The 20726-nt window shown below is 31.9% G+C and overlaps 1 protein-coding gene and 1 long non-coding RNA gene across 7 annotated transcripts in view; both read right to left on the reverse strand.

Moving 5' to 3' along the window:
• The window catches only part of LOC126743613 (proteoglycan 4-like), a 28743-nt gene extending 27776 nt beyond the window's left edge, over window positions 1-967 (reverse strand). For all 6 annotated transcript variants that reach the window (XM_050450795.1, XM_050450790.1, XM_050450794.1 and 3 more), the window contains exon 1: window positions 798-967. In XM_050450795.1, the coding sequence (XP_050306752.1) occupies window positions 798-820 (23 nt within the window). In that variant the 5' untranslated portion in view covers window positions 821-967. The remainder of the gene's footprint in view (window positions 1-797) is intronic.
• A 4818-nt stretch (window positions 968-5785) lies between these two features.
• LOC126744218 (uncharacterized) lies at window positions 5786-6745 on the reverse strand. Its single transcript, XR_007663077.1, has 3 exons — window positions 6477-6745; window positions 6013-6408; window positions 5786-5934 (listed from the first exon to the last, which is right to left on the reverse strand). It is a non-coding gene; the product is annotated as an uncharacterized LOC126744218 (long non-coding RNA).
• Window positions 6746-20726: the final 13981 nt, after the last annotated feature.

Raw genomic sequence — 20726 nt, forward strand, 5'->3', positions numbered from 1 at the left:
GGTGAAGGACCATAATACACCTTCGCTACAATAGCTTGTTGGTAGCGTAGCAAAATGTTAAAAATATAGAAAAGAAAAATATAGAAGGAAGGTATGAAAAAATTAAATCAAATATATATAATTTCAATAGCCTCACTAAATTTCAAAAGAAAAATATAGAAAATTATCTCCAATGTCTGGAATCCATGAGAAAAACATTCCTCTAAGGTATTGAGACAATATTAAATTCAAACACCTGGCACACATTTGAAATAAGGTCAAAAATGACCCACACAAAATGTTGTAATCGATGCCTGGAATAATTTAGAAATACTTAAATTAGTCCGAACTATTGAATGCTATATAAATTATAATAACCGAAAAATGTTTGCGTATTATATGACCAAAAAAGTATGTAAAATTTCAATACAAAATTACTGGTTGATATAATATAAGTTAAATAGCCAGTATATAATTAATAATCATAGGCAGAATTTAAAAAATATATAAATATTTTTTCCTCTGAAGAAATTTAAATTATACAAATAAACCGGAAATGCAAAATTAATTATTTAATTTATAAAGATCGTTGGCTATTGAAAAACTGAGATTTTAATAAGGCTTAGAGTACCTCAACTTATTCCCTGTAGCAAGAGATTTAATTTTTTTAAAAACTCCTATAAAAAATTCGTTTTTTTTTTGTAATTTTTTCCTTAAGCACAGATTTCTTCTTAAAAAAAAAACATTTCTTCACCACCACAACCATCTACAAAAAAAATCCTACTCCAACTGGAAAAACAACATGCTAGTTTACTTACAAAATAAAAATTTTCCCCTCCATCTCGCAGTATACGTCCACCCGAAAGACCAAAAATTAAAAAAAAAAAATGTGAGGGTTAAAACACCCTCCTCACGACTCGTTCACGGTAAAACGCGTTTAACCCGTAGACGGACGAGACCCGAATAAGAAGTGTTGGAAAAGAAAGAACACGGCTCAAGAGTGAGCGACCAACGAGAACCGGCTATACCCGAACGAGAGAGACGGAGAAAAAGTACTTTCGCTTTTCGTACTTGCTGACATGGACAATTTTGAAGATTTGAAGACGAGAGAAGAACCTGATGCCGATCAGGGTTGATTGTTTATTGATTTGACAGCTGGTTTATATACAATTTGCTTTCTCATCTTCAGTTTTTTCATATCGCACCACTTAAACTCCTCAGTACCGAGCTAAAAGAGAAAATTTATTGAAATTACTATCATAAGTTCAAAATTTCGTTGTTTTTTTCTTCATAATGCCTCTAATATATTATTTCTTAAGAATAAGATATTATTTTTATCGTCCGGGATAGGAAATTTCAAGTTTTTTGCAAATTCCAGAAAGAAGCTCGTTTCAGGTATTCAGGAACTTAAAGTTCTATTCTAGGCAATTAAAATATAAGGGAAAATGCATTTTTGTTTGGGTAATATGAAAAATATAGAATTAAATGGTGCCTAGAATATTACAATTAATGAATTAAAACTGCTGTTTTGAAAAAAAAATATTCAACTGCCTGGAATTTTAAATTTTAAGAATGACTTAACTCTCAACTGCCTAAAAAGGAAAAAAAAAATTATGAAACTGTCTAAAGTTGCCAGAAATAAAAAAAATCAACGCCTCCATCCATGCATACAACTGGAAAATTCAGACAAAAGTAATTATTTTTACGGTAACGAAATACAGCGACACAAAAAGGCAGACTTATATTTTAACAGGTATTTAAATTTTTTGTATCCTTTATTTACCTACTTATTAATGGGCATGCAATACCTCTGCAATATATGATCCCTTGTAGTTATCCCAAGAGAAGACAACCTTTTCCCGGCCGGTTTTTAAGGGCCTTGTCGAAACCAAGAGCAAACAATTATCAAAAAGAGAATCAATTGGATGAAATTAATGCTTTGGCGTGGATAGTTGCAAAACCATCCACATCTTGTATAGTCATTGATCCTGAAGTCAGGGTTATTAAAAGCAAGGCACATGAAAAAAATTGTTCAACAGTTACAACCCGGAAACGCTGAATGTCATCTGCTTTTGACACAATTGAACATTAACTTTGGCCGATTTATAATATGGAAGGATGAAGCAGTATATACGTACTCGGATATCACAAGTTGCGCCAGTGCTAACAAGGTGCCCGTGAATAATTTTCTTAAAGTTCTGCAAGTTGTAATGTTCGAGAAAGACGTATTTGGTTAATCACTTCTCTATAAAAAGGAGTCGCGATATAACGACATTCTAGGCATCTGCAAATAAATCGATGTTCATGAGTCGCATCAGCCTGTGTAGTAGATCTTGCGTGTATTGCTCTAGGTGAAATGATATGGGCCAGTTCAGAAGAGTATTTACCGTGATAGTATCACGCCATTTTCCTTCTACGCGCCACACTGTCCAAGCTTCCAGGTATTTCTAGATCTATCTCCACACCTAATAAGCGAACTGATAAAGACAGTAACAAAGTAATCAAGGATATAATAGCTGAGGCTTAGCAGCGACAAGCTTAGAGCCTATTTTTGAGCTTAAAAACGAGGTCGAAAAATTACTTTTTTCGTATTTTCAAAGTGCTCTCATTCCGTTAGTTCTGCTCGAATCCCGTTATAACCCAGTGTTTTCGTAATGTAGGTGATGGGAGCAAGCCGCTGGTATAGTTAGTTTGATTATGAAAAAAAAAAATTTTTGGTGAAGAAATTCGTTACGGGGGGGGGAGGTATACCCATAAAATGAAAAATCCCAAACTTTGGAAGTCGATATCTCGGCTTATATGGGCACTATCGGGAAAATTCCAACGGTTTTAATTTAGTTTCGTCCTTGTAAATCCAACGAGACCATTTGCAAGGTCGTGGCTCTCATATTAGCCGAGATATCGCATTTTTAGAGCCCACTGTTGGGCTCAAAAACGAGGTCAAAAAATGACTTTTTCCAAATTTTCAAGTGCTCTCATTCCCTTACTTCTGCTCGAATCTGTTAATCGTTAATCCCTATTTTTAGAATGCCATAAAATTGGGTATATTGCTACTTCTGTGCATATGACAAGAAAATATTAATAATACTAATAAATAACCGATAGAAAATAGATCGCAAGAGGTCTTCATGCCAAAGCCTATCGAATGCTTTTGAAATATCCAGAGCTATTGCACGGGATTCACCGTATATCTGGATAGACTCAGTACAAACATGCGTGACAGGTCAATAGATCGCCAGTATTCCTGGAGTAATTGTCTGCACAAATATACGAATAACAAGCAAAATATTCAACTTGCATTAAAATTAATTCCGATTCAACTGCTGAGAATTTAGACTAGATCTAGTAAATAATTTGAATAAATAAATCAACTGCCTGGAATTTTAAAATTATTAAATTCATCAACCATCCAGAAGCAAATAAAGCTGATTGAACTGCTTGGTAAAAAACCGTGGCTCGATTTCCTGAAAAATTAGATTTTCTTACTAAACCGTAAGTAGTACAACAAAATGAATATAACAAAAAAATTAAGATAATTAAAGTCCCTACAATTAACCTTTCAGGTGTGAAGCTGTACAACCAACAAGAACAAAGTTAAAAGATTGCTAAAAATCAATATCCAGAATCAAGAGTGAGATTGTGTAACGTGATTATCTTAAGTACCGTGGTGCCGATGATGATGATGTAACCGAGACATCCGGATCCCACCGTAAGAAGATTTAACAATGGCGCGCGCACCCGTTTTCTATAAATATTAATAACTGTAGCGGGTGAAGCGGCCATTTTTCATCATCATCATCATCATCACCAGCATCATTATTATTATTATCAAAACAAGAGTGAACCTTAAGGTTGCGTAACGGAATATGAATAGTCAGACCACTTTCTCCCGTGACGGATTTTGCACAAGTAATTATTGATCGGATCATCATTAATAATTTTTGTTTTTATTGCGGATTATACTGAGTGACGACGAAATTGTTGGACAGGGACAGTTCTGGATTTACACTAAGGGCAGTCGGGGCAAGTGTTCAGGGCGGCAGAATTTTGAGGGGCGGCAAATCTCAAGAAAGAAAAGAAAATATTTTCAACGGTTATACTTATAAATTACCATGGGAAATGTTTACATGTCAAAAATATTAAGAGTAAAATTTGCTTTAATGAAGTAATTGCGAAGATATTATCGAACAGTTCGCAACACAAAAAGTCAGGCGCGTCTTTCGATGAAAACAACACGTTCATCTACATCTTTAGGTTTCTATAGCTGTCAGATCGTTTTTCGAAACAGTTAATAATATTTTCATTGTCTACATGATCAAACAAGCCTGTAATTAAAAATCCGTCTCCATTTTGCAATTATTGTACTAATGACAGAACATTTTACATTTTCAATTCTTAGTAAAAAGTATTTTTCTCCTGTTATTTTATATTTTTTTTTGTCTTAACCTCTCTTCGTGATAAAAAAAAAGACAAAAGCAAATTATATTTAATTGGATACAAATTAATTTCTAAAATAACGATTTTACTAGTATTTCAATATGATTGTTTTAGATAATATGCAATCTAGTATTCAAATTGATTTAGCAACCGCACTCGTCAGGACAATAAAACATATATAGACACCTTAAGAAAAAAGAATGATAGGCTAGGATGTTGTATTACCATAGAGGTCAGATACAGAGTTTTCCTTCAACTACAGTAGTACGGCACGTTATTATATAAGTAGTGTTACAGATTTGTGAGTTTTTCTTTCAAGTTCTTCAAAAGTTATGTTAGTTTTTTCTCAAAGTTAACTTAGGTTAAAAAAGGAACGTTTGACTCTTAAAAGTGTAAAAAAAGATGGAATAAAAAATTATTCATTCAACTTATCGTATGAAGCAAGATATGGATCGAACGATAAAATATAAGTTTATTTAGAAACAAATATTTTTATCTGTAGAAACTTGAATAAAATTTGCTACTTCTAGATCGTTATTGATAAGGCACAGTTCACAGGCCACAAATATAATCTTGTCACTTTTTACTGTTTATTTTGCTATTCCTGTTTTGCAGAAAACACAATAATATGTACATCAATCAGTTACAAAATCAATCAGTTGACCAGCAACAAATAACAAACCTCAGCATACGATTTTACCTACCCTAACTTCGCAAGCTAAAATCACCTAAAAAAAAGGGCGGAATTTTTTGTAAATCCGGGCCTGGACAGGGAGACGTTATCCACAACATTCCATAAAAACAATTATCGGTTTGACCGGAAATTACCCTGAAAGAGCTCTTTTTTTTTACTGACATGTTACAGGTACAGGAGCCATTTTTTCAAAATCATTTATTATGGATTTCGTGAGCATATAAGACATTTATTCTTACGTCCGCATAATTTTAAACTGCTGAATCAAACTGCTACTTAATAACTTATCAGCTTATTAATTAATGTGAGAAAGTGGTTATTGTTTTATTTCTCATTATACTTCTCTTTCACCCAACTGTACCTGGATGATTTTCTTTGAAAGTTAGCGGACAATTGTCTAATTACGTTATTTAGTTTCTCAGTACTTTTTTACATATTTGCTTATTTGCCTTTTTTTATTGTTTTTTTTACTCTTATTTTATATGACGCCCAATACTTTGAAATTATTTTTTTTTGAAGACATTTCCTTGTTTAGTAGTTCAGGCAGGAAATGTTTATTATTTTAAGGAGTATAATTAAGTTAATAAATATTTTTTTAATTCCAGGCAATTGAATCATGGATTTTTTCTTTCTTAAATCGTCATTACTTACCATTTAGTAGCATCATATGAAATTTAATAATTTTAAAATGTCAGGCCATTGTGCTATATATTTGATTAATTTAATAAAATCCCAAATAGTTCATGCAGGTACGATCAGTTTAAATGGGTGGGGATGGGGATTACGATACTTCGACAATCGTACGAACTGCAAACCCATGATAACTGAAAAAACATTTTTAAATGGCCTTTGTAATACATATAATGAAAGTACTACTACTACTACACCTTTGTGCCATTTACCTTGATAATTTTGCAGATATGGGTGCAACCAGTTCGGATCTACAATAAGAAACCAACGAAAAGATATGCATCATATTTGCAAAGAAATTCAATGAATCAAAAATTATGTTTTTGTATTTTTGAACTTCTTGAACCGGATCCGTAGGTGCCGATTTGTAGATCAAGGATGAAAACGTATTACTCAGGTTCTCGCCGTTATTGGGGTCACATAGAAATTCGGTTTTTAAATTCGTTATTTATATTAATGTTTTTTCTTTCCCAGGAAGAAAAGTATAATTTTTGTCACTTTAATTTTGCGCACGTTCAGGTATTTCTCCTATATTTTCGAAACGTTTGAAATCATTTTCCATGCCTCTATTGATGTTAATTTTCCAGCTTTGACGTAATTTTTAGCCACTAAAAATATCGCCTCAAATTTAAACACCTGTCTTTTCATTGTATTCCAGACATTTCAAATAATTTACCTTGAATTATGATATATGATATTACACTGATGTGAAGCCCTTGGTTTGTCTCTAAGACAATACAAATGATGTCTGAAAATTCATGAAATGAACCTATGCTTGCCTAACATTTTTCCAGGTTATTTTTTATACTTTTAGAAATTTCAATTTATATTTTTCCAGCCAATTATATATTTCCCAGGGATTCACAAGTTTCGAGGCCATTTTTTTTCGCTTTCTTTGACACTCGATAATATGCCTAAAAATTCAAGTCATTTTTCTGAGTCCAATGTTTCCTTCTATTCCAGTCATTTAACGTAATTTTTTATGTCTCTCAGTCGCTTGAGATAATGCCTGTTCTTTACTTTTTAAATAATATACGAATTTGAAGTAACTTTTTATATGGCTTGTATTGAAATCGATGTATCCCAGGTTTTCCAGTGATTTTCGAGGAATTTCGATGCAATTAATATTTCTCGAAAATGCCTGTGAATATTCCGAAAATTTCAAGTGAATATTCATTCTATTCTAATTTTTATGGTTTTCAGGGATTTCAAGTTAAATAAATTTTTTCCAGTCAGTTTCTATCTCCCGTTTTTTCTCTATCTTTGGCTTTTAAATATCTCCCTGAAAATTTGAATAATTTGTTCAAGCTTCTGAACACAGTGTCTTTCAGGCATTGCGATGCAATTAATTTTTCATAGCTTCCAGCTATTTAAAATAATATTTCATTTTGTTCCAGGCATTTGTAGCATGTCTTTCGGTTACTAGAAATAATACCTGAAAATTAAGTAGATATTTTTCAATTGTACTTCAGATATTTCAAATAATTAACCTTGAATTGAAATTGATGTATTCCATATTTTCCACTGATTTGAAGCCCTTGGTCATTTCATAAAATGAACCTAATAATTCAATGCAATTAAAATTTCTCGAGAAAGTCTGTGAATATGCCTAACATTGTTCCAGGTTATCTCTTATACTTTAAGACATTTCAAGTTATTTATATTTTTCCAGTCAATTATATATTTTCCAGGGATTCACAAGTTTCGAGGTAATTTTTTTTCGCTTTCTTTGACACTTCAGGATATGCCTGAAAATCCAAGTCATTTTTCCAATATTTCCTGCTATTCCAGTCATTTAACGTAATTTTGTATGTCTCTCAGTCGCTTGAAATAATGGCTCTACCTTTATTTTCACGATACTCCAGGCTTTTTAAATAATATACAAATTTGAACTAACTTTATATGACATGTATTGGAATCGATGTATTCCACGTTTTCCAGTGATTTTCGAGGAATTTCAATGCAATTAATATTTCTCGAAAATGCCTGTGAATATTCAGAAAATTTCAAGTGAATATTCATTCTGTTATAATTTTTATGGTTTTCAGGGATTTCAAGTTAGATATTTTTTTCTCCAGTCAGTTTCTATTTCCCATTTTTTCTCTATCTTTGACTTTTGAATACATCTCTGAAAATTTAAATAATTTGTTCAAGCTTCTGAACACAATGTCTTTCAGGCATTGCGATGCAATTAATTTTTCATAGCCTCCAGCTATTTAAAACAATATTTCATTTTATTCTAGGCATTTGTAGTCTTTCAGTTACTAGATATAATACCTGAAAACTAAGTAGCTATTTTTCAACTGTACTCTAGACATTTCAAATAATTTACCTTGATATTTTATGCCGTGGATATAAATGATACTTGAATATCAACTGCCTAAGAAAATGTCTTATATTGATTTGCTTGAATCCTTGAAAATCAAGTTCAATTCTTGCAGTGATTTGAAGCCTTTTTTTTTGTTTCTAAGTTATTAAGAAATGATGCCTGAAAATCAAATACCTGTAAGATCCCTCAGAATTTGATATTGATAATGTAAATAAATTGTCTGAAAAATCAAGAACTTGTAAAAGTTGCAAGTGAATTTTCAAAGTTTTTCATTTCCAGTTATTTACTATGCTTTCCATGTCTCTGTTAGTAAGTAATTTTTCATAGTAGATTTACAGTACGGTTGGAAATGTATATAAATATAAATATTATTATGAGCGACTGAGCATGTGAAGCCCTTGAGAATAATAAAAGGCACTATTTTATGGATTTCATAGATTTTTTCCGAGCCTGAAATCCTCTTGATCCAGTCCAATCATCTAGAAGAACTTGCCGATATTACAATACATTGTAAAGTATCTATTGATTGAACCATACCTGAAAAAGCCAATTAACATTACGTAACAATGAGGCGCCTACAGTGCAAGAAAAAAATCCCTCCCAACAACAATAACTTCGGTATATGTCATTTGAATTCCTGGGTGCATTGTTGCAGAGAAAGTAAATGGTGTGTATGTGTGGGCAGAAGGCGACGTCTTCAGTGTCGAAAAGGTGAATTACCAACATTTAATGCATTTTATGCAATACGCCTTTGCCACGTAACAACGTTCAGTTTCTTCTTTACAAGAAAATAGACAACCGTCGTATCCCTGAACCAAATGGCTCACGGTCACCCATTTTAATCCGCCATTCGACGTTAACAATAATTAGTTCCTCGTGTGGTTTCATTTATACGTACACAAGTGTCTCTTGATATTATTAAAACCAATTGGTGCCGGCACCCATTTAATATCAAAATTACAATACCACGAATAACTTAGGCGTGTCGACGGCATTCTTTCGCTCGGTACTGCTGCTGCGTAAATACGGAGGGAGACTCTGAAGGCTCTTAACTGCGATTTTGTTTGCTAATTTCAAAGTCGATCAGAAGAAACGTGTTGGCTTTTATTTTCAGTTTTTTTTTATAACAGAGGCTCTTCAGTAAGGGAATCACTAAGTGCACTTCTTGAAGAATCGAGAAAATCAAGATGTGACACGATAATGATCTGAGAAGTATTGATTTGGCGCAGCATCGAATCAATACTAGAGACAATGTTCTGATTATTTTATTATTTTTTAGAAATTGGAAATCAGTTTTACATTTACCAGGCATTTGACGTAATTTTGAGCCTTTGAAGAGTTGAGAATATTTATTTGCGTTTTCCAGGACTTCTAGAGATTTTTTCCTTTGTTCCAGACATCTAGAAGTATGTTTCAATAATTTTTAAGTTTTCCAGACGTATCTTAAGGCATTGAACTAAATTCTTAATTAGCCAGGGATTGAAAATATTTGTTTCCGCCAGATTTCTTAGATAAAGTAAAAAAATAGGGTATTCAGGTATTAGGAGCAATTTTTCATTTCTCACAGGTATATTTGATTCAACCCATAACCTCTTTTTTCAGGTTCTTATTATTTGAATATAATTTAAAGAAATTGAAGTGCCTGGAAGATATAAAAATGTCGCCATGCATTTGGACCCTTTATTTATGTCTTCCAGGTACAGTTACACTCGGTTCAAAGGAAATTTTAAAAAATCTTAATTACAGGAAAAATCTGCCTTGGAAAAATGCCTTTTTTAGTTGTTACCAAACGAGCAAAGCTATATTTAAATTTTGTCCAGGTTATCAGTATTGAAATAGAATTTAAAAAATCTGAACCTATTTTAATCCCTTCCAGGCAGTTGAGAATTTTTGATGATTTCCAGTATTTTTGAGTGGTATTTTTATATCTTCCATACATTTATCGTCATTTCTATGTGTTTCAATGAGTGGAAATATATGTGGGACTTATAGTTTGACCAAACATACGATATAGTGCTGCTTTACTAAATTTTAAATCCTAAATCATTTAAGCTGCTTAATTTTGGCTAAAACGTACTCCGTAGACCAAATACCAAGTGAAACAGTGATTCTATATAATCTGCAAGCGATTCTTAGTAACTACATCTAAACACGAATCTATTTGCATATAAAATTCATTTTTGCACAACTTTTTGAAGTGATCTTTTTACGTGATCATTAAATCTTAGTTTTGAGTCAATGAAATTCCCCAACTTTTTAATACTTCCAGAAAAACTGAAATTTGCATTTTCTAACTTCATCCGGCACCTCCGTTTATTCAGATTTAGTCTCTTTGAATATTCGGATACTAACTTAAGATATTTATTAAGGAATTCTTCAATTTCTGCCAGATCATTATTAGATCAAAGTAATGCAGTAGCTGAGTATCGTCAGCATAAGATTGAATGTATGAATTCGCGGTTACTTCAAAAATGTCAAAGGTATAAATAGGATAGAGCTATTGTCAATATATGTGAGATATTTTTATGGTTTTTGCAAAAGAATAAAATTATTATTAATTCGAACTGAAAAATAACTTTTAAAAAGGGAGAGATGCATCAGCTTTGTATAAGGTAAGTTATGGTCGATAATACCAAAAGCCTCAGGGTAGTCCAAAGGCACAAATACGACCACCATGTTTTTATTTATAGCTTTAATTATATCATCTGTCAGGTTCAGTAGAGGTTTAGTGATACTATGTTCGGATCTGAATTATTAGTTGGATTGATGCTAGGCAAATCCTTGTAGCTCCAATGGTTTTTGAGTTAAAAGCGATTTTGTCAGCCAAGGCTCGGACCCACAGCAATTTGTGAATTTTTGAATACCCCTTTACATTTTGGGGTATAACTCAAAAACTGCTTAAGATAAATTAATAGTTTTTTCACGATAATGTAATGTATACTTTAAAGTTTAATTTGAGGTAGAGAGAGTAATTTTGGTTGGATACGCTTTCGCAGCTATTTTCTCTGGTAAAATATTTACTTCGTTAAGGATAATTTAAAAACTTTTATAGGGATTTCACAAAAAGTTGAAGCATTTTTTGCCGATCATTTTCATATGTAGGTCCCTTGTAGTTCCAAGCCTTCTCCAGTTATAGGCGATTGTTGTGAACCAAGGTCCTAGACCCAGAGCTAGATATTTGTAAGACTACGAATAATTTATTTAAATAACACAAAAACTGCTTAAAATAAGTAAACCATTAAAGCATTGGACTTGATTGAATTAAAAAAACCAGATTCACTTTCTGGTTCAACCATATTAAATTGAAATTTTAAATTATCTCTTAACTTATTAGAACTGTAAAATGCTTCAAGGCTTTCAAGGCCAGGATAATTTAATGTGCTAGAGGTTTATTATGTTCTACAGGGCTCTTCAAATACTTGTATTAGGTTAAGCATAAGAACCCATAGTCCTATGGTTGGAACCTTTGGTATGATGCTTAAATTATGGGACAGTTTTACCACTAACCAAAACTCTTTATTTTTAATCTCAACACGTGTTTCGCTGTTAGCATCTTCGGGAGAAGATTAAAACTAAACTAAGACTACTTACAGATCTCCTTATATACTAATGATGTAACTAATAGAGCGGAAAATGCATTGAAGCATGGCCAGACAAAATTTAAACACTAATTAAACTATATAATTGACTATAAGGAACTGGACCTTTATTCCTGTTAAGAATGTTTTTTTGATTTTTGAATATTGCTAAGCTTTCGTATGCACATGTAATTTTCTATTGTTATTAACTGGTTTTAGTAATTTTCAGTTGTATATTCCTACAAAGTGACCAGTATTTAAAACATGTTCAGCCACACCTAACTTTTCAACCCTTCCATATTTCACATGAGCTACATGTTCTTTAAATCTGACATTAATTGATCTTCTGGTTTGTCCTATGCACTTTTTATCACAATCGTTGCAATTAATCTCATAGATCCCAGACTTTTCATTGGTCTTTATTTTATCTTTTGGGTTTCCTAAAAGATTTCGTAACTTGGCCGAACTTTGATAGACCATTCTTAGACTTAAGTCTTTCAAAACTCTAACAAAGCCTCTTGTCAAGATAGGATCGTATTCAAACAGTGACTTTAATACTTGGAATATAGAATATGTTGTATATGCGCGAAAAAAATTCTTGTTAAATTCTTGAAAGTTACGAAAAAAAAAAACGATTTTTAACAACAGATTCAGGATCGCTAAAGAATATGGGATCAAGAAGTGTCGATGCAGATTCAGTAGCGACTAATCGCAATTAAATCGGCTGAAATATTGGCAGTCGACCAAGTTTCCGTTAAAGTAACAATGTCGAAATCATTCTCCTATACTAGATCCAAAAACTGGACCTTATTATTTACACCTTGTGAAAATAGATCTTAAATTTAAATGAGCAATGCCTAGAACATCTATCTTATTTCTATTAGTAATAGATATTTCTATAGTGTATATCCTAAGTATTATTTCTAGACGAACGTTTTAATGTCGTCCTAAGAGAGAACTTGAAATTTGTTGAAAGCTTCCTTTTTTAATACAGTTTAAGCGTTGTACAATTTTTCACCGCACCTATGAATCCCTTGGAAACTAAACAAAATCTTTGTCGGCAATAAGATGAGCTGCTCGTCAGGATACAATAAATTATGAACACTATGGCAAAATCATTGATGAAAGTTTCATCTTATTTGAGAAATACGTAACTGAAGATGCGATTAGGCAATAAAAAAGATGTTTCGAATACAAATGAATCAACTCGGAGATGCATTCCTGTATATAGATCCTTAGAATATTGAAGGGCTAAATACCTTTACTCTAATGAAGTATGTTAAAAAACGCATAAACGGTAATATTGTTTATAATTTATTTTTTTTAATATTGTTTATATTTAATTTAATATTGCTTATAAGGGGTCACACTTGGGTCCTCTGCTGTTTATCATTTTCCTGTATGATATAGAGCAATGTTTTTCACACAGTAGCTATGTTTTATATGCAGATGATCTTAAAATCTCAAAAACTATTAATTCGGCTGCTGATTACTTTACTTTACAGTACGATTTATCTAATTTTATGAATTACTGTACTTTGAATAGACTTTTTGTCAATTTGGATAAATGTAATTGTATTTTGTTCTCTAAAAGGCCTGTTCCTCTGCAAGTTAAATGTGATCTTTACCTAAATAATGTTAAGCTTAAATATTTGGATTATACTAAGGAACTTGGGGTGACATTGGATCCTAGGCTTTCGTTTGAAAAGCATCTTGAAAATATTGTACAAAAGGCTCTTAAAAATCTTGGATTTGTTTTTCGAGCAACAAAAGGATTTAGCAACATAAATTCCTTAACAATTTTATTCAATAGTATAGTAAGACCTGTACTGGAATACGCAACAACAGTTTGGAATCCAATGTACGCCAATTATATTGGCCGACTAGAGAGTGTGCAGCGAAAATTTGTTAACACTTTAAATTATAGGTTTAACAGACGACGGCATTTCTTTAGTTATCATGATAATTTAAAATTTTATAATATGCAATCGTTGGAGGTCCGAAGAAGAAATTTTGATTTAATATTTATATACAAGGCCGTAAACAACTTTATTGATTCTTCATCTGTTTTAGAAAAACTCAATTTTAACATCAATCCTTACATCCTTCGTAATAGACAAACTTTTGTAGTGTCCAGGTATTTTTCCAATTACTTATCGAATTCTCCAATTATTAGATGTACCCGTATGTATAATAGTTTGGAGTTAAACCATCCTAATATTGACTTATTTTTTTTGAGCTTTGATGCCTTTAAACGACACCTAAGACGGATTCCTGATTAAACTACATAAGTAATTCTTTCTAGATTGTGATGTAATTTTAAGAATTAATTCTCTGTAGTTGTAATTATTATTATATAGAACTTGTTTACTAATTTGTATTTGTGATATAACGTGCTTTCTTATTATTGGACAGCTGTGCCTGTCTGTTAGAAAGCCTTGACTGTAAATAAATAAATAAATAAATAAATAAATAATTTAAAGCATAATCTATTAATAATAAACATTTATCATGTAAATATTTTTTGACGACGTCAATGGTTAAGATTACTTGTGTCGGTGGAATCAACAATGCGATCGAGCGGCGTTGCGATGCTCTTGCATTTTTCTCCAATATACTTTATCTACGCTCATTTAACTATGAATGTTGACTTCTTTATAGAATATCTTATCATATTTTATGAAAAAAAATGCTTTTCATATTTAATTAAAGAGGAATAGTATTGTTTTGTACCTGCTAAAATAAGTGACAAATTTTTCTGATATTATAAAGTGTATTTTCTTGCCATTTCTACATAGGCATTCAACATCATAGCATCAGAGATGTTGCAAGCAAACAAACTGTCCATAGTTCCACGGCAATGCTAATTCTACCCTTCAAGTGTAGAAATAAATGACACCTACGAAATTACGAAACAAAATTTAATAGAATTTTGAAAATGAAATTTATGCATTAATATTAATTTGACATTAATTAAGCGTAAATCGTCCCTCAATTTTATATGTATGTACATTGTGTTCCAATTTGGTCATTGTATCTCGGTTATTTTTAAAGTTAGAACTTTGAGGTTTTCGCGAACCTGTACCACCTTTCACTTCTTTGAAAACTAATAATGCTGCAATTAGAATTAAGGTAACTGGTTTTCACTCAGATACAGAAAAAAACAAAAAAATTCTTGTTAGGACAGTCACATGTTCACTTTTTAGGCAGTGGCATTTTGTATAAGATTAAAAAAAGGTAAAAACTGGTTTGGATAGATATTTTTGCATAAAATGTATTTATTAAAAAATAAGCAAACTTATCATAAAGTAACCGTTAATAACTAGAGTTAATAAATATGTCTAAAAAATACATTTTAAAGGTACATACATTGTAAATAAGCTGTTAGATTTTGGATAGTGATAAACCAATGGGAAACCCGACAAAAAACCAAGCAAGTTACATTAAATATTGAATTATTCTTTTAATTTTACCTCTGAAAGGGGAAGCATATAAAGTTTTAAGTTCGACTGAGGACTGAATAAAGTGCTATCTGACACACGAAAAATTACAGGCAGATAAATCACGCGATAAAGAAGATCAGTTTTCAGGTATTGTTAATTTTTGGGAGAATACTTTAGTCGATTCTCACTTAAGAAAAAGTTGCTTAGGTGATCAAATGAAATTCATAAGAGATCGAAACATTTGAGGAGAATTTAGGAGAATACTTCAGACCTTGGGTTCTTATGGGATGATGAAATGACTTACTTTCACGGGTACTGTAGTTAATACTAAACAAAAGTTGTAATTTAGATTATGTAATTATTTTACTACGATTCTTCAATAAATAAATACGATTCCGTGAAGTGCATTTAATTACATTCCTTTAAATTACACAGGTCGGCATTTTTTACTATAAGTCCGGCACTGAGGTTGTTGCTACTACAAAAAAACGGGGAATTCCAGAGGAGAAATCTATTTCTCAAATTAATAATAATAACAAAAAAACATTTATCAGTACATTTGTCTATGGTATATAAAAATATAAAGTTGTAACAAAGCAGTTATAAGCATTTTCCTTGTATTATTTCGAAAAGCATTTATAGATGGCGAGAGGTCCGGTATATGTTTATTCACACAAGTTGCAATATTATAGGAAAAGCTGCGTTTAAAAATTTCTTTTGCGATGCCGTAGGATCTCCAGAGGATTTCGATGTCTTTTATTGACTCGGCTAGTAACAGCCCTGCACTTAATTCTATCCATGAGGTAGGGAGGATATTTATTTTTTAAGACTCTATAGCAAAACACAGTGTAATTTAATTCTCTTCTTTGTGCAAGTCCTTCAATTTGTGTGATACCCCATGTGGTCTTCGTATTCCAAATATGTATCTCACACAAGCATTTTGACGTTTTTGCACACGCTTTTTGTCCCTATGATCAAGACAAGGACCATAAGCAGTATCACAGAAATTCAGATGTGAAAGAATCAGGGAATCACAGATCATCTTTCTTGTTACTACATTCAACACATATTTTTGGGAATAAAGGGATTTAATCATGGAATAACCTTTTTCAACTTTTTTGTTACATGGTGAGAAAATTTCAAGTCAATATCCATGTATACAGCAAGATTCCTACTCATGTTTTTAAATGAAATTGGTTCATTATTGATGTGCAACTGAATGCGATTAAAAAGGATTTGCTTTAAAGAGTATTTAGTAAATAACATAGCGACTTTCTCGGATTTAATGCCTTAAGGATTGGTCATGCAGCAATTTTAGATCTTCCTTTAAACAATGGTTGGTTTATTCAGGGTTAGAAGGATCAAAGAAAAAAATTAGCTGGGTGTCGTCAGCGTAAATATGATGTTTTGAATATTTTAAACACTTAACAAGTTGACACGTATAAATAGATCACAGAAGGGGATCCAAAATACTTGATGAAATACTCCCTTGAATGAAAGACTCCCAACCTCTGAATATTTGCCATTCAAACAAACCCTCTGTTTCCTATCAGTGGCAAAGCTTTTTATGAGATCCACTGCCTTAGTAGAAAATCCTACAAAACCAAGAATTGACAACAAGATCTCATGATTAAGCGTGTCGAAAGCCTTGCTGTAATCCAACATAATCAACACCTTCGACATGCTTTCGTCCAAGGATCTGAAAATGTCACAATTATATTTGGAGCGAAAACCAGATTGTTTTATAGGAATTACAGAATTATTTGTCAAGAATATATTGATCTTGTGCCACTGGTGTTAACTTAGAGAAAACTGGCAAAATTGATATCGAGCGAATGTCGCTATAATCCTTAGGATTTTTTACTTTAGCTAACGGCAGAAAGCTTAGCTTGTTTCCAGAGGGTGGGAAATTGCCCAGTTAGTATAGAAGTATTAATTATATTGGTAATATGCGGTATAATAAATGGGCAGCAAAATATTATAAGTCGTACATTTAAATTATCGCGACCAGTTGCATTAGACCTGAGTTTACTCAAAATAATCATAATGTCGATCTGTGATACCGGAGCTAAATTAAATGAATTCTTTATTAACCTGTTATGTCGCTAATCATTTAAAAGTCCAAGATCAGTGTTAAAGGAGATTCCGTTTTGTGTAAAGTGAGAGTTTATATGGTTGACATTTCTAAGGTTTCCAGGAATGAAAGAACTTTTTGATTTACAAAATCCGATTTTTTTCAAATTATTCCATTTTTCTTTGATATTACTGTTTCTTAGTTTAAAGTTTAAATAAGCCTTTTTTTAGGTCTAGTAGCTGTAATGGTGTAGTTTCGTAGTTGTTTGTAATATGTGCAGTAAACAGGATTTTTAGTTTGTCGAAATCTTTTTAGGGCTTTATTACGCAGTTTAATCAAAAGTTCAATCAAATCATCTCTTATCTTTTATATTTCTTACTGGTGTGTGACGATCAAAAAGCTGAAGAATATTTCAGGTGAAGAAACTAACTTTATCGTTAACATTTTCCAAGTTAAATAGTATATTCCAGTTAATGTGCCTTAAGTCGTATTGAAAACTGTCATTATCAATAGTTTTAATATCATGGTAGCTAAAATTGTTGTAGGGCAGTTTATCCAATTTATCAAAATGTAAAGTGCAATAAATTAGAAAGTGGTCAGATACATTTGGGTCTCTATTTCTTACATTTGTAACGTTTTCATGATTATAAAAAATCAGGTCTATTATAGAAGAGCTGTTTGCATTGATTCGGGTTGCTTCAGTAATTAACTGAGAAAAATTAAAACTTTCTGTCACATTAATAAGTGCAGCACTTAGTCGACTGGATTGATTGTTCATATTAACAATATTCAATCAAATATTTTAAATTAATTTCTTTGATGTTTCAATCATTTTGGGGTAATTTTTTATTTTATTTCAGGCATTCCTGAGTCTTTGAAATTATTTCTTTTTTTCGTTTTATTTTAGCTGTTGACCAATTCCAACTTTACTTAAGGCATTGAAAAACATTTAAATTCTTGCTTTCTATTTTGGTTTTTTTTGGTCTTTCCAAGTAATTTATTTAATATTTCAGGCATGTGGTGTTATTTTTAATTTCATGATATTTAATATATTGAAAGCAATTTTTATACTATACCATCGACAGTAAATAAATCAATTTTTATTCATGAAATTTTAAATAACACCTAAAATTTCATCACAAAATCTTTCGGATTTTTCCACCTCACTCGATATTTAACTGAATCGTTCAAATGTCCCCCTTCACTTAGAAACAATTGCATCGATACGATGATCTTCCGTTATGGAAACACCGCGGAATATTAATTGAACCTTATCCGTTAGGAGCCTCCATTGTCTCGTCACTTCCACATTGTCGAGCCCACAATGGAATATTAAACAATTTACTGAATAAATTCATTCAACAAAATAAACTGTAAAACCACTTCCTGTATTTGGTCTCAATGATTTCGTTAATTAATTTAATCAAACAAGATGAGAAAGTGCATTAAACTGATAATTAATCAGAAATTGGAATTTAGAAGTAAAAACTAACGTAAAATAAGCGACGTGTTATAAACGAGCAAAAGGCAAAAAAATTTCGATTTCTTTGATAAGTCTCGGGCCTTCGAAGGTCGACAAGTTCACTTTCTTTCTTTTATGGTCAGCATTTTATTACAAAAACACACCGAGTTGTCGAGTTATTCACAAAATCCGACCAGTCAGAAGCCATTAACTTTAAATTAAAATACTCTTAAGCTATAAGGATTTTCTTCAAATATTCACCTTTTTTCATTAATTTATGATAATCGCTAGTTAATATGCAACATCGATTTAACGTTCAGCCGTTAACAGTCGAAACACAATAAAGTTACGTAAAGACAAGATTATACTGAAGAATGTGACACACACGAGCCTGACATTTTCATTTATAAAGTGAAAACAGTATAAGCTTGTTGCGGACATACAAACAAAAACCAATAAACCTGGAATGAAGAAATTTACAATCAAAAAGGTAAAGTACAAGAGATGATCCAATAAACCGGCGGTATTCAAACAAAAATGGCTTCAAATAAGAATATTATTGAACTGGAATTAGTTTAACAATCTGGAAAAAATTTAACGTGACTTCATAGGCCTAGAATGGAATGAAAAATTATGTTTAAGGCCTCAAGAAGGGTTCTAGAATTGAAATGAAAAAAACTCCTTTTTATATACTTTTAGCTATTCTTCAGTAGAGGGAATTGCCTAGGGGACACTTGAATTGTTCCAGGCATTTTGTATATGCCCAGATTTAAGACATAGGTAGGTCATTTTCGCTTATAAAACACATTGTAAACGAAATGCATAAAAAAAAGTCTCTTGGAAGGCCGTAAAACATGTCGCGGACATGCGAACAAAGACCAATAAACTCTGAAGGTTGAATCTCCAAAAGGATTCTTCTCTTCAGTCCAAGAATTGTGTATTTATTTATTTTTTTTAACTTGTGAGATGTGGTGACGATTTATTTTATTTTTAACCTCCCGGTTTACTTGTTTTTCATTTTATTTGGGCGAGACGGTGCTCGTACTGTCGTTAAACTTGATTCTGGTAAAATTCTTATGAGAAGTAAATTCGTTTATAATTAAAAACCCTCCAGTTAAAGCAGCTTTTCATATTTAAAAGCGTTGCTCTGCGAGCCTTATCTTTGTGTTTTTTTTTCTATTTTCTTCACTTGAATTATAGTTTTAGTTTTCACATTAAAATACGTGAAACATAAGCGGTTAGGTCGGAATAGTCATAGTACATATAGTCATAGTACATATAGGCGAAAGTATTCAAATTTAGTGAATTAACCTTGTCTCCAAGACTTTTCTACTTTGTTATTTTACTTCACCTCTATCAGATTTTATTTATCTTTTTTTGAATAAACGGTCATTTAAATCTGATAGAAGAGGTTCACAACTAATGTGACAAGTGACATGACATATTAGTGGGATATCCCACGAATGATTTACAATTAAAGTGTATTATAAAAAAACTGATCATGAAGAAGAGAATTTAAAGGAGAAAAAGAGAGATGAAATAATAAAATAGAATAAGAACAGGAGAAGAAGAAAAGAAACAACAAAAGAGAACTCATAAGAAAACGAATTTAAAAAAGAAAGAGAAGGTCCAAATACCCCAATGAGTGAAAAATGTTTATTATGTCTATATCTCTATCTCAGTTTAAAAATTAGAAGATGATGGGAACTAAATGATGTTTTACTGGTATAAGTAGACATACCTCAAGAGAAAAACACTATTTCTAGACGATCCAAACACTATTTACAAAATGAAACGATGATATATAAAATAGGTGAAAAAATCGAATTCTCATTTATAGTATAAAACAGTGTATAACGAGATTTGGTCGCCTCCACTTTCCATAATTAGCATATCGAATGAAACGGTGCGACCCCTTCACTTTAGCCAAATGCGGCGACGCGACGGCGTGGCGCCGACGCCCGGCGTCGTGACGTCACTTGTACCATAGTACCCAGTATTTAAAATTGATATTACAGTTGTCTGTTGGTCTATAGGCAA

The sequence above is a fragment of the Anthonomus grandis genome, chromosome 13 (assembly GCF_022605725.1).
Source record: "Anthonomus grandis grandis chromosome 13, icAntGran1.3, whole genome shotgun sequence".
Classification (NCBI taxonomy): domain Eukaryota; kingdom Metazoa; phylum Arthropoda; class Insecta; order Coleoptera; family Curculionidae; genus Anthonomus; species Anthonomus grandis.